Source organism: Convolutriloba macropyga, chromosome 4, assembly GCF_964194025.1.
Source record: "Convolutriloba macropyga chromosome 4, txConMacr16.3, whole genome shotgun sequence".
Lineage (NCBI taxonomy): Eukaryota > Metazoa > Xenacoelomorpha > Acoela > Convolutidae > Convolutriloba > Convolutriloba macropyga.
Genome location: NC_134471.1, coordinates 68,947,943 through 68,961,932, shown reverse-complemented (window position 1 = coordinate 68,961,932; position 13,990 = coordinate 68,947,943). Strand labels below are relative to the sequence as shown.

The 13,990-nt window shown below is 35.1% G+C and overlaps 1 protein-coding gene across 28 annotated transcripts in view; it reads right to left on the bottom strand.

Moving 5' to 3' along the window:
- Positions 1 to 13,990, bottom strand: part of LOC142337853 (uncharacterized) — a 232,282-nt gene that overhangs the window by 21,854 nt on the left and 196,438 nt on the right. For all 28 annotated transcript variants that reach the window (XM_075387410.1, XM_075387418.1, XM_075387416.1 and 25 more), the window contains 5 exons: positions 12,857 to 13,010; positions 12,152 to 12,537; positions 8,669 to 8,960; positions 2,489 to 2,598; positions 1,475 to 1,573 (listed from right to left, as the gene is read on the bottom strand). In XM_075387410.1, the coding sequence (XP_075243525.1) occupies positions 1,475 to 1,573; positions 2,489 to 2,598; positions 8,669 to 8,960; positions 12,152 to 12,537; positions 12,857 to 13,010 (1,041 nt within the window). The remainder of the gene's footprint in view (positions 1 to 1,474; positions 1,574 to 2,488; positions 2,599 to 8,668; positions 8,961 to 12,151; positions 12,538 to 12,856; positions 13,011 to 13,990) is intronic.

Sequence of the window (13,990 nt, the reverse complement as noted above, 5' to 3'; positions counted from 1 at the left end):
AGAAATTAATTTAAGCAGCATCTCGAGTGATTGTCACTCATTTAAAAGCAAAAACAATTTTGAATGAAAATTGAACTACACATTTTTTAAGTACAAATAAAAATACGAAATACGGTTTAAGTATCTTTATTTCGTACAATATGAAAAATCAAAGCAGAAAAATCCACGATAATAGAAGATTCGCAAATAATTATTGTTAATTGTATTCGATTTCGTGACGCGTTTAGTGTTTCCAACCTCATTTTCCGTCGTTTTTCACACTTGCAAAAGACCATTATCTTCATATAGTTAAAGATGTAATTTCAACTGTTTTATGATTGCGTTCTAACGCTTTCAGAAAAATTAATTTCTAATAAAAAAATTCCTGAACTAATGCATTCAAATGCCTTACGGAAAGAAGTAAATATGAACTAAAATTCATCAAAAAGACAACCACCATGTAATTCTTATTGCATTTTAGTGAGACAATGATTTTCACTATTGTCTCGCTACAGGATCAAGGCGGCTTTTCATGCAGTTTTCATTTTTGTCTGCGCTTAAGTAGGTCTGCAAATTTTGGTAGAAAAAAGGCCTTCCATTTTGCGAAGATCATCGTCAAAAATTTCAGACCCTACATATCATTATGTAGCTTATAATAACGCCACTTGCAATACTGCATCGAGAGTAACGTTTTTTTTTTTGAAGATAATCATAATGATTAATGGAAAGATTTGCTCAATAATCAACAGACCTGAAAGGTCGGGTTGTCCTCAAGACAACCCTATCTTTTACATAGGAGGACAACCCCCACCCCACCCCGATCTTCCATGTGGTAAATGTTACTACTGATAACAATTGAACCAAAAATGAATTACCGCAGTTACCGATGTAATATAAAGAAATTTGGAAATTCTATTGAAGTTTTGAATTTGTTTTGAGTTGATATGGCTCATGTGCAAAACCTTATCATTCTTATCAGCCTTCAAAACAAGCAAGTCCCCTTTAGAAGCCTTGAAAGAGTTCAGAAATTGAGTCTATCACAGGAAACCCGAAACACCAGTCACAATGGACTTGAAACCCAAGAAAACTGAAGGACGGCAATAAACGTGTGGAAAATGTCCCACAAAAATGCCAAAAACTTGAAATAAAAATTATAAATATAATTCGAAAAACTGAAGATTAATTTTAAAAGATTTTTAGAAAAATATACTAGGCAATAAAAGATATCTAAATAAAAACAACTTGCAACTAGGACTAAGAACTGCTTCAAGAACTGGTGCAATTTGGCAAAGCGATGTTGCGGTGCGCTTGGTTATCCTGTGAAACGAAACCATCTATCAAAAATAGATTTTCATAATTTTGCTTCAATCCGCAAAAAAAGTTGAAAAATTTATCAATTGCAATGGAAAAAATCAAAATCTGAAAAGTAAATAAAAATTATGGAAGATAGCCGATGATCGACTAATTCATCAATTTAATTATGTATTGCACTTACTCCTGTAGATCCGACAGAAGTTGATCTCTCTGTTGTTGTTCTTTCCTTGCTGGTTCCCCTGGTTGTTGGCTTGGTGCTGGTGTTTTCAGGTGAAGTATTCTACAACCACACCAAGCAATACTTCACTTACAGTTTCAGTTGTTTACCAATTGACATCATTTTAGAAAAAAAAACGTTTTAATATCGAAATTACCTTCTGTTAATTTCTCAATTCTGCCTGAGAAATAATATTAGCTATGACCCCTCAGTGCAAAAAGCTCTTTGGCTTTGATATTTGGTATAGGCTCAATAAGATTGAGTGGTTTAGTGATCTTGGTAGTGAAGACATTTGTGACCAAAGTATTTGTCATACTAATAAAACTAAGCAAAGCACAGATTAACTGCAATTAGTTTTACAAAATTATTTTAATTTTCCAATAGCACACGTCCGGCTCAAGTTGATAAATAGGATTTAAGATTTAGAAATTATTCACGGCGTAAATATCGCTTTTAAGCTATATTTTCAAACAATTTTGAAATGATTCAGCCATTATGTCGCATTCTCAGTGTCGGAATTTTCACTGACAACTAATTTAGATTTATGTTCAATAGTAAAGCTTTAATGATGATCTGCTTATTGTTCTCATGTTGATTAGAACTAAAAATTTCTCGGGGACGAACTATTGATCTTTCTAATGTTTTGCACTTTTCCGATGCACTGAAATTTTTTGCTTCATTGGGTGAGACAACCGGCAGCTAAAGATAGCTCACTTTTCTAATAAACAGGCAAAATTGAAAGGATAATAAATACACATGTAGCATCTCACAGTGCAATGGTATTGATGGTAAGGTAACATCAGAAAAGTTTCGCCAAATGCGGTCTGCCTGACACAACTTTTGTGAAAGCTGTTAGCTACATAGTTCTGAATAAATTTTAGAGTTGGGCTGGAAACAACTGGAGACATGATTTTTTTAGGTTCATTATTTTCCTCTCTCGATTCATCAACCAATAAAAATCAGCAAGGATGTTATTACCTGCTTGGTAGATGCCCTGGTGGATGTATCCTCCGGTCTGGAAGAGGACGGCTGACTTGGAATACCCGGTGTAGTCTGGCTAACGGTGCTCCTCGTGGAATTGCAAGAATCTAAGCAAACGAACAAAATGATTATTTGTCTGCGAAATATACCTATTATTTTTACAGTCGCCATTTGCTTTTTAATGGTTCTAGAATCCAATATAGTCAGCAAATTGTCGGAAAATTTTGCAATAAAAGCAATAATTTTTTGTCCAAATTCCAAACTCGGTTCTTTCGAAAGAGTGAGTGAGGTGAAAAGTATAGTATGAAAAACTTGAAAGCGAATGAATAACCATGACGAGGCGAATCCTGGAATAATTCAATTTGTCATAGTACGACTATAAAACGAAACCTTGACGAACTATAAAACGAAACAATAAAAGCAAAAGGAACTGCAGCGCATAAAAGTTCTGGATAATCTGCTTTCTCACTGTAGCCTTAAAAAAGTAAGACGAAATTGTACACCAAATACTAACGGCTTTTTTATTGCATTACAGCTTTATGTGGCCAAAAATATTGCTCAAACTTGACTTCAAAAAAGCATCAGAATGTGCGAAAAGAACTTTGACAACTCTTCGACCAGTAAGAAGCATAGCATGCTAAGTCCTGAATTAACATCCAAAGTACCCGAAACTGACATCGATATTTGCTGAAAAAAAGGAGGGAGCATATTCAACAACGAATCAAAACATAGCTGGCAGATTGCCACAGAATATCCGCAATAGCTTCGTAGATCTGCAGTCTCAAAAGATAGTAAAAGAAACAGACCAAAACAGGAAAGTTCTTTTATAATAAATGCTGAGATGTTATATTTTGATAAACAGTCTGTTTAACTTATCACTGCTGCTAATAACAGTCCTCAAAAAACATTCAACTAGAGTGACACAAACTCACTTGACATTATCTCCTAGAATAGAAGCAGCAATTCAGTCGAGATTGCGAGAACGAATGAACAAAGAACAGGTTACGTCATATGGTCGTAACTAAAATCATGACGAACAAAGTGACGAAACCAAGAGAAAGCCAATAATAGCCCCAGCTTTCACTTTGCGGCTATTAATAAAACTTTTCCATAAAAAATTTTAAAAACACCTTTCTGGAAAACTAGAGGTGTCAAATTTATCCCAACCAACATTTAGATAAAAAAAATGTTAAATACACCAATTTTATGAACACTCATAGAACATAAAAGAACCCAAATTCACTCCAAATAAAAAAGTCGCTACCATCTTTTACAACAAAAATACTAAAATCATTAAAACTTTTGGTTATATACATTCAAACTAAGTGAAACATGAGGCGAGCAAATTTTAAAATTTTATAACAATTTTTGAAATTCAAGAATGTCAAAGCTTTCGAAGATCGGAATAAAAAAACCTCAGTGGATGCCGCAATAAACACGCCATGACACACAGACACTTGAAAAAGGAAAGGAACAAAAAACTGCGAACACTTTCCAGATATTTTCTAAAATACATGGCAGAAACGCTGTCAAAATATTGTTCAACACTTACCGTAGTGTATAATTTGCTCACTAGTGCTAAACTTACAGATATAAAAATATGAATATTGTATGAGACCCTATAAGAAATAAATGACCTTATAAGAAAACTGTAGTCAAATATCCGCAGCGGCAGCCCTCGACACACCTTAAGAGGTTTGATAATTGCCCCAGTCAGGCAAATATGCCGATTGGAAACAACTACAAGGCAATTTAAAAAAGCAGAAAATGTTTACTTCTGATTATTTCAGCAGCCACCCAGAACTAAACACATACAATCTTTAGATAGCAAAACAGCTCTCATTCAAGAACGTGAGATGCAGGGAATTTTTTTCAGACAATGGCAAAACGGGTTAAGATCAGAGGAGAAATTTTATATCTGTGAGCAATTCTGGATTTCACATTCCAGAAAAACCACATACCTGATGTTTCAAGAAAAGACTTCCGTTACCACTCAAGGGGAACAACGCTCGGGTATGCGGTTTGGGAGAAAATTAAGTTTGAACTAATCGTACGTATGTTAACTGTCTTAAAACCCAAAACAAAACGCCAATTTTCATAAAGGAATTAACTTAAACAAAAAACCTGCTCTCTTGGTTGGGAAAAAATTAAAAACGCCTACAGTTGGTAACACCTGATTTCAGAAGCCTGCTCATGTGGACTTCGTCAGAGAAGCAAACAAAGACGAGGGTACAACCTATTATCTATTTTCGCATGAATAAAAATTGGACAAAACATTCAATATTCTCGATCTTCCCACTCTCAAATATTTTTATTTGGTCATTTGAAAACTGTTTACAGCGTTTCTGGAAAGTCAAAAATTTCTCAACAAATAAACAATGGACGACTGTGAAAAAAATGTGCACAGATTATTTAAGGTTAACCACATGACGCAACCTTGAAGAGATTCAATCTAAAACTGGCAATGAAGAGAAAATCATGAACTTGAAGATTCGCAGCAGCACATACGACAAAGGCTCAAAGATCTTCTCAACAAACTTCAATGATAACCTTTTTTTGTACAACGAATAAAAAGAGTTCATCAATGAGATCAGATTTCGAAGAATTCCCGCACAGGAACTAGGCGGTAGCACCACTATTGAGAAAAACCACTATCTTTATCATTATTGAACGTTGAGGACGTTAGTACAACCACCAAACTATGAAGCGTCTTAGCTCCTTCAGGAAAGACAACAAGCGAAATCTCTTCGAACGATCGCTTGATGCTGGATCCAAACTTGAAAAGCATCTTTTTCGTTAATTAGCATTTTCATCTGACATTGCAAAAATGTACAGACAAGTAGAATTGGACGCCACAGAAAAGGAAAGGCCAACCATTCGTTAACTTGGAAGCATTTCAATTCAACAGATGTGAACATACATAAGAAACACGTGTTACTTATGAAATAGAAGCAACAACTTTTCAATCAATTGCCCCATTCCGAGGTTTAGAGAAATTGATGGCGGATATGTGCAGCTGCGATTTTCTCAGATATGTACGTTGACGACGTGGTGACAAGGGCAGCAACTTAAAACATAACCGACTAAACGTCGGAAGAATTGCTCTCGAACGACTAGTGGGAGCTCTAATCAATTGCAGCCGGCTTCAGGGGGGGGGGGTATAAATGGGGACTAAGAAGTTCAATAGTGGGCTTCAAAAAGCCACATTAGAGGTTAACATATACCCTTATTAGGATTTAAAGTGAAAAATGAGACCAGTTTCGGCGCACTTTTCGTTTGACTTTTAGTATGAAATTGCCGCCAGTTGAGTTCAGCTGCTTGAAATTGTGATTGAGAGAGAGAGAGAGAATTTTAGATCACGCGAAACGCAAAAAGTCAAGGGCGTAAAAGTCACTCGAAAATTCAAAACGGTCAAGCGAAAAATTTGCATAAAAAAGACACACACACGTTTACAATAATGAACTTCGTTCAAGAGCAATTAAAAATCCAGCAGAATTGTATGACACAACCATAACAGTTCGATAACAGACCAGGTTTAACGACGGGAACTAGATTGCTATTAACTCGGAACGCGTGAAACAAGCCCCGCATAGCTATGAGCGCAAATTGAAAGCAAGGAGCACACTATTAGGAGGTTTTGATCAATTAAAAAACATCATCAGCCATCTCTCCAAACTGCTGGGAGGGCTATCATCAACATATCAGTCCAAGTCGTTCAAGCAAGTGGTTAGATGGATGGGCTTGTATGAATTATGCCCAGTTGGAAAGTCTTCAGAGATATAATCACCAGTATGTCAAAGCTCGAACCAGCTGCAGTAGCATAAGATATTTTTAAAAGGCTGGTCAAATAACATACAATTTTTTCGAGAACTGCCAAACCATGGTCACTCAAAAGAAACCCTCCTCGATTCCCACCTGTTGATAACCCACCTTTAGCAATGTAGGGTGAGGGAGTATAAAACTACAAGCACAAACTTTGCACAACCTCAGCGACTTAGTTTAGCATGACAAGGAATCAGGACCTTCGTCGGTAAAAAACAATCGGGGACTAAAAAATCGGTGGCACAAAACAGCGACAGGACAACCGTAGAATCTACGAAGTTAAACGTTACTACAAACTGACCGCAATTAAAAACAACACAAAAACTGTAAAAACTAACGATTATTAAGAGATATTCTGAAAACAAAAAATCAGTAACAAGCTCCAGAACAATAAAAATGCCCCCTTTTGTAAAAAAAATGATCTGAAAGTCTTTGACGCCAAATAATATCCAGCAGATGGCTGCAAAAGAGCCCTTAGTGATTTCTTAGTGACTCCAATTCGGTTAACAAAGAACGTAAAATAGTCAAAATTTCGGTGCCATCACTTATATCGTGACAATGTTCATTCCTGTTTCTTAATTAGAGCGTAAAGAGGCTATTATCAATATCAGTAAATATTGGACCAGGTATCTTAAAATTAAATAAGAAACGTAAATTTTGGGCATCTAAGAAACTTGTAAGAATATAAGAGCATGTAATTTGCACAGCTATAATATTGCCATCAACGCACTCACATGCCTCAAAAATGTAATTGGTCAATAAAAGTGAAAAAAAGACAAAATTTCTCAGATAACCTGATAACATTGCAAATATCAATACAGTTTATGTTTACTTCGTTATTACCTCAAAAAACAGCCATTAAAAATTAGTTTGTTCACAAGAACTCTATGATCTGTGACAAAAGTCAATTTGAAAACTATTCAACAACAAAAAAACTAAGAAAACAAAAGAAGAAAAACAACCAATTCGTGCTCAAAACATTGAAGTTAGGCTTCGGCACTTAAAGACACTAGGTTCTTGAAACTTGAAAAACAGCTAAAGCATGCGTACGGCCGCTAATACTAATAGCGATTTATCAAAATCTCAAAAACGCAAAAAACATCAAAAAATTTAAAAAGTGATCTATTTACCTTCCATTGAAGCCTCAGTAGAAACAACGGCAAATAATGCAACCGAATAACTACTAAAATCATTTTGAGGACTCTAATGCAACCTAATGCCCACTGGCTTTACCTGCTTATCATATTTTGAAACTTAAGAGAAGCACTGAATTACAAATCCTTAAATAGAAAGCACTGAATGCGCAACTCGAAAACCCTTTAACTGACAAGGGGACCATTTGAACATCACTAGCCACACAGAAAAATAGTTTCACATATTTACAAAAATTTAAAGCATTTAAATTCTACAGAGCTTTTAATTGTAGATACGTTTGGTATCAGCGTGTTCAATACCGATGTTTCCATTCAAAAAAGCAAGACAGCGCGAACGGAAAACTTGGAATTGCAGGATTACCTGCCAAATGGACTTTTGTGTCGTATAATATAGATAGAAACAGATACAGATATATGTTGAAAAAGTTGCCATGTAAAAGACCCCGCTAAAGAAGCCATGTAAAAACATTCAGCGAATACTTAATAAAGCTTGTTAAAATTCATTCCGCAGCAGCCTTTCGATTAGAGACAATTATAACACATGTTGCGTTCCTTTAAACTAATTCAAACTAAACTTAAGTTAAAAAGTGTAAAAGTCATTTTATTGAGTGAGTTAAGTCAGGTATGATCAAAGTTTAATCAAGCAAATGATCGAAAAAGCTTTACTAGAGCAAGCGGAGAAATTACGTCACCCGCACAAATGCCGTTGGTGGGACGAAGGATTAGTTTAGAAAATTTGACTGATTCGACATTGCGTTGAGAAAAAAAATGCAAAACGACGAAAAAAGCGCCAGACGACAAAACAAAAAAACATAGAAGGACAAACGTTGGCATAATTCAAAGAATTTTCATTGACTATACAAAAAGAACTAGATCTAGAATGGACTATTAATGGATTGGAAAAACCATTTTGAAAAAAAAACAGATAAAAAAATTAAAAAAACAGTTCAAATCAATCTCGAAATGCCGCATGTGAACAAAAAAACAACTAGCGAGAAAGCTAAAAAAACAGCGTCCCAATACAATTCAAATTTTTTAAATTAAGAAAACACGAACACTGCAGTATAGCTCCGCTCAGCTTACAGCTTCGCAGCTAGAATAAGAGAAAATACCATCCAAATAGTTTCGATTGAAAAAAAAATCAAAACGAAATACTCGCCAGCTGAGAAGATGCCGGCGGCTATTGATAACCAATACTCACAGTTTCCAGCCAACTCTTCACATGTGGTGGTACCACAATAGGTGGGGTCGATGGCGTCCATCTGGACAAATGCGCTCACACCGACGAGAGGAACATCTGCTGTGAGCGTGAACAGCAAGTAGATATACTGCACGTTTTCGAAGTTTGTAATGTCGTAGGTTGGTGTAGCCCATTCGTATATAGTGTAGCCTGGTGACGTAGCTCTATCATAAACTGTGGGTATTCTTTTATCAGTTGCGTTTTGTAAATTGGTGAAAAGAATTGCATTAGATTCCAGTCGCAAAAGTTCAGCCTTAAACAGATATTTACATATAACATTACAAATTTTATTATAACATTGTTGGAAACACGACTAAAGTTGACCGACCGAAATTCTCTCAAACGACTGTCAAGCGGTTGGCTTCGCCGAAAGCTAGCTGGGACTTAGGAATGCTAGTTTTAAGCTTTACTGAGAGAGCTAGAGGAGAGGGGGTGTAAACTGCCAACAAAATGCCCTCACATCATGATTTTATGTATTCTCGGTACCTCTTCGGCTACTCTCGAGACTTCGTTTATTCTTAATTAAGACTAGTAAAACTCAGCTCAGCTCTGCTACTTGCCTTTTACCAAAAGATGAAAACACTAAAGCTTTTAGAAACCAAAGCTGGGAAAAATGAGACGTAGAAAAATGACAAAGAAGGAAGGCTCCGAAGCAAATCTCAATCGCAGAAATTTATTAAAACTTGAAAACTATTTTCGCTCCGATTACTATGATTTATTCTTCCACGAAAAAAAATTGGCTCACAAAACTGCAAGAGCTTGATTCAAACTAGACGACTACTTGTCTCATATTGGCAGATTAGTAGCAGAAATTAGCAGCATAACATAGCAATTAAAATTTTGAACGTTTTCAATATTTCTGATTAATTCTAACCAGAAGAGATAATTTTGAATTAACCCACTCTAAAAGATTTTAAAGGTAATTAATTTGAAAATATAGCCAGCTCATTACCAGAATAGCTGGGAAATAGACTTGTGCCGTATAATATAATTAGAAACTAAAAGTTAAAAATTTTAAAAATATTGAAGTCGCTCAAAAAGCTATGTAAAAAACATTGGGCGATAAATTAATAAGCCTTGTTAAAATTCACTCCACAGAAGGATTTTTGGGAATTTTTATTACATAAATGAGTTCCTTTGAGCTTAAACTAGTTCGAAGTAAACTTTTAAAGTGCAAAAGTCATTTTTATTGAGCGAGGTAAGTCATGTATGATCAACATCTTATCACGCAAATAACTTAAAAACTTTTACTACAGAGAGTGAGAAATGACGTCACGCGCTCAAATGCCTTCATTGAAAGGAAGAAACCATTCAAAAGAATGCATGACTTTTTCAGCTTTTCTGAGTTGTGGACGATGAAAAAGAGCGTCGGACGACGAAACAAAAATCATAGCAGGACAAGTCCTGACACAATTCAAATTCACAGAATTTTCACTGATATATGTTTGCTTTAAAAAAATTTCGCAGAAACAATTTAGTATTCCTATAGAGTCAGTTATGGAGAGTATGTAGGATGTAGGCATGCTATATGTTGTAGAATCTAAAAAAGTAACTAAAATATGTCGAAAAATGCTCATAAATCAAGAAAAAATAGTAAAAACAGTTAACAGAAATTTTTACTTCAATAACTGCTGACTGAAAGCGACTGAAAAGCACCATTTTTTGCCAAAATTACCAAATATTTCTAATTGCAAAAACATAGCGGCAGATTTCCGGAAAATAGCCGCAATGGACGCTTGTGGCCTACCATGAATTGAAACAAATAAAGAAATAAGATTGACAGATCGACCACCAGCTTATTAAAGCCCTAATGGAGCTTTATCAAAATTAATATTCGATATTAACACTCAAGACTCTATTACTCAGAAATAAGGGCATATAATTTTAAAATTTCCTGCCGCAAAACCACTCGTTTTTTCGCTCCACTTACTCTTTCGGCTTGACCAAAATCACGACTCCAGTTTGACTTCAAAAATCGTGAAAATGTGTGAACAGATCTTAAAAAAAACATATCCGGAAGAATTCCGGAAACAACTCAAAGTGGATATCCAATTAAACGCCATCCAACTACTCATCAGACAAAACGTTCCTCCACTATTTTATGATTATATTGAAACAAAACCATAAAGCAAATCTATTAAAATAATAAAAACGTCTGATCAAATTTTATCAAATGTTGTTATAAATTGAGATCCTGAAATAACTATCTCTGCCAAAACGACTTCATCAAAACAACTAGTACTTACTAAAACTACTTATGTGAATTTGTAAAAATACTTGAGACCAAATTATGAAAAAAAAGCTCTAAAAAACAACTTGCACTGAAAAACTGGAAAAAGTTAATAATTTTTTAATATTACAAAAGCATACAAATCCAAAAAATAAGATCTTTTCAGCCAATAGGACATCCAGAGGCTGGCAAAACAATAGGCAAGCCATAATAGGCTAAGAAACTTGTCTAAAAAACAGAAAAAAAAACAAAAAACTGCAGAAAAAAATAAGAAAAATAGTTCCAATTTTCGCCATTTTTTGTCATATTTCTCAACAAAAAATGATACATATCTACAAAATGGTAACCAATTGTTATCTTAAAGTAGAAAGGGTCATTTCAATGCCCATTTGAGCCAGTAAAACAAAGCAATAAAAAAACGCAAAAATTACCCCAAAAATCAATAAAATAAATGAAAAACGTCCAAATTAGCATAAAATTAATATGAATTTCCATAAACCTTCTAACCACTACCAAAACCGGCCTAAAATAAAATTAAAATTATAACCAAAACTCTTAACCAAAAAATCGAAAAAAAACTGCTTTAAAATGCCGCACGTGAACAAAAAAGTTCGCTCGCTTGCAGAATTTTTTTTCACACCTCAATTTCTCGCTCTCTAGAAAACAGCTCACTCGATAAGCGATATGAACAAAAACCACTGTCTTTCGCTCCACTTTTCAATTTGTTCAGCAACAAAATCACTTCAAATTTTTTCAAGTGTTTTATTTCCCGCTTCAAAATTCACTCCAATAAAATTGATTAAAAAGGAATTCTCCAATACTCCTCTTCGAGTCGTAAAAAGACAGCGCCCAATACAGTTCAAATTCTTTGAATTGTAAAAAAAAAATAGGAGCGCTATAATAGCCGGCTGAGAAGATGAGGGCGTCTATTAAAAATAAACAAAAGATGCGTAATATTCAAAAAAAGTTCTAGCTTGCATAGCTCATTGAGAAAAGCAAAATAAAAAACTCTCTGACCAAATTATTCTACGGTTAATGCTATTTCTTACTTCTTATGATACCCCACAATTTTTGACGATGAATAAATCGATAGGTCAAACTTGACTGAAAAATTTAGCATATATCCCCCCTCCCCCTCTTCTCTTCCTCCTCATCCACTATGTGGGGCCAATTTAATCTAATGACTTAGCAGACTGTGCAGCTCGTATACTGACCACATCGAAGTTGTTATCCGTCTTGAGAATATTTCCCGCAGCAATTTCCTTGTAGTAGAACTCTGAGGTCGACTCCAGGGCAACGAAAGTGTCACCGTTGATATCTTGGACCATCAGGTAGAACTCAAACTGCTCGGTGCTTGTTATACCACCCTCAAACTTGACAAGGAGATCCGTGATCTTGTAGCAAGAATCGAACTCTAATTTGACGAATTTGTTTGTTTGTGACATGAAGTTTGGTCTGGCGCTGGCTGGCAGTGTCGTGCTGTCAACGTCGCATCGGTCACACTCGGTGGAGGTAGAAGTTGATCTCTCAGTTGTGTATCTGGTTGACGCGGAGGCCGAGGCAGAAGCAGATGCCGAAAGTGACGTCATGATTGTTACCACTGAACAAAATGATGAAACTATTGGCAGAACATTGATGTCTTCTTGTTATTAATTTTTTGGGCTGAGGTTTTTACAAAACAGGATCCAAATCTGTCAATATTATGCTTAAATTCGCTGAAAAGACGCGGCCGATTCAAACATTGCGTGCATTGATTGATTACACCCTAAGATCCTACTAGCGTAAAAGCCAAATTGCCAATATAATCAAGACTATGTAATAAAGATTACTTTCTTTCGCCAAACAACTACATGCAAATTGGCAACATTTTCACAATATTTTAGCTTTCATTTGCAACAAACTAAACTAAATCTCTTTACCTGAACATTTGGGTGTAGCGAAGAATGTGACACTTCCCGTAGTTGGACCCGCGACTCTAAGTTGAAGTTTGATCACAGAACCCAGTATTGTTGTGCCATTTCGGACATTGGCAACAGCCGCTGTAGAAGGATTGCGTCTGTTATTATTCAATGTCTAAAAACAAAAAAAAACGTCGTTGGATGAATCTCGAAGCAGCCGATACAAATGAGAAAGTGGAAAAAAGTCCTGAGATTTTTCATTGAGCATTTGTAAAAAAAAACGAGGTCGGCCATAGTTTATCTCCAGAAAATTGATCCGAAAAAGTTTCGTTCCTAATAAACAAACTTTGACAGTTGCCAATCTTTTCAATTGTTCTGATAGAAACTAGGGGGAATGTTTAGGAAGTTAAACTTCTAACAAGTTTAACTCAAAACTAAAACATCCGACAACGTCAGACGATTAGTTCTCAAACGACGGGCAGAGCAAATGACGGGTTGACCAAACTTACTCACCATAAAACGGACCATATATGGTCCAAAAAAGTCGAAACAAATTATCCGTTTTATGATCTTGCTATGCTAACCAAGTTTCCATATATGATCCTCCCTATTGCAGCCTGCACGTGGGAGGAAGATGTGAATGCAGTTTGCTTCAAAGGGAGGCAATAAATTCACTAACGGGTTTCAAATGATAATAATAGAAATAATAAGCTACAAAAACAATTTATACCAAACAATATTCAACCAATATCGGAACACTTAATTCACTTCGAGTAGTAAACATATTTAATCACTCGATCGTTGGACTTCGAGATTACTTTCTATTGGCTGACTCGTGAATCAATTTAGCGACAAATCACGAAAAAAAATGTTTAAAAAATGATGGTATTTCACATAAAAAAATGTGAAATGTTTAAAAAATGATGGTATTTCACATAAAAAAATGTGGAATGTTTAAAAAATGATGGTATTTCACATAAAAAAATGTGAAATGTTTAAAAAATGATGGTATTTCACATAAAAAAATGTGAAATGTTTAAAAAATGATGGTATTTCACATAAAAAAATGTGAAATGTTTAAAAAATGATGGTATTTCACATAAAAAATGTGAAATGTTTAAAAAATGATGGTATTTCACATAAAAAATCTGAAAT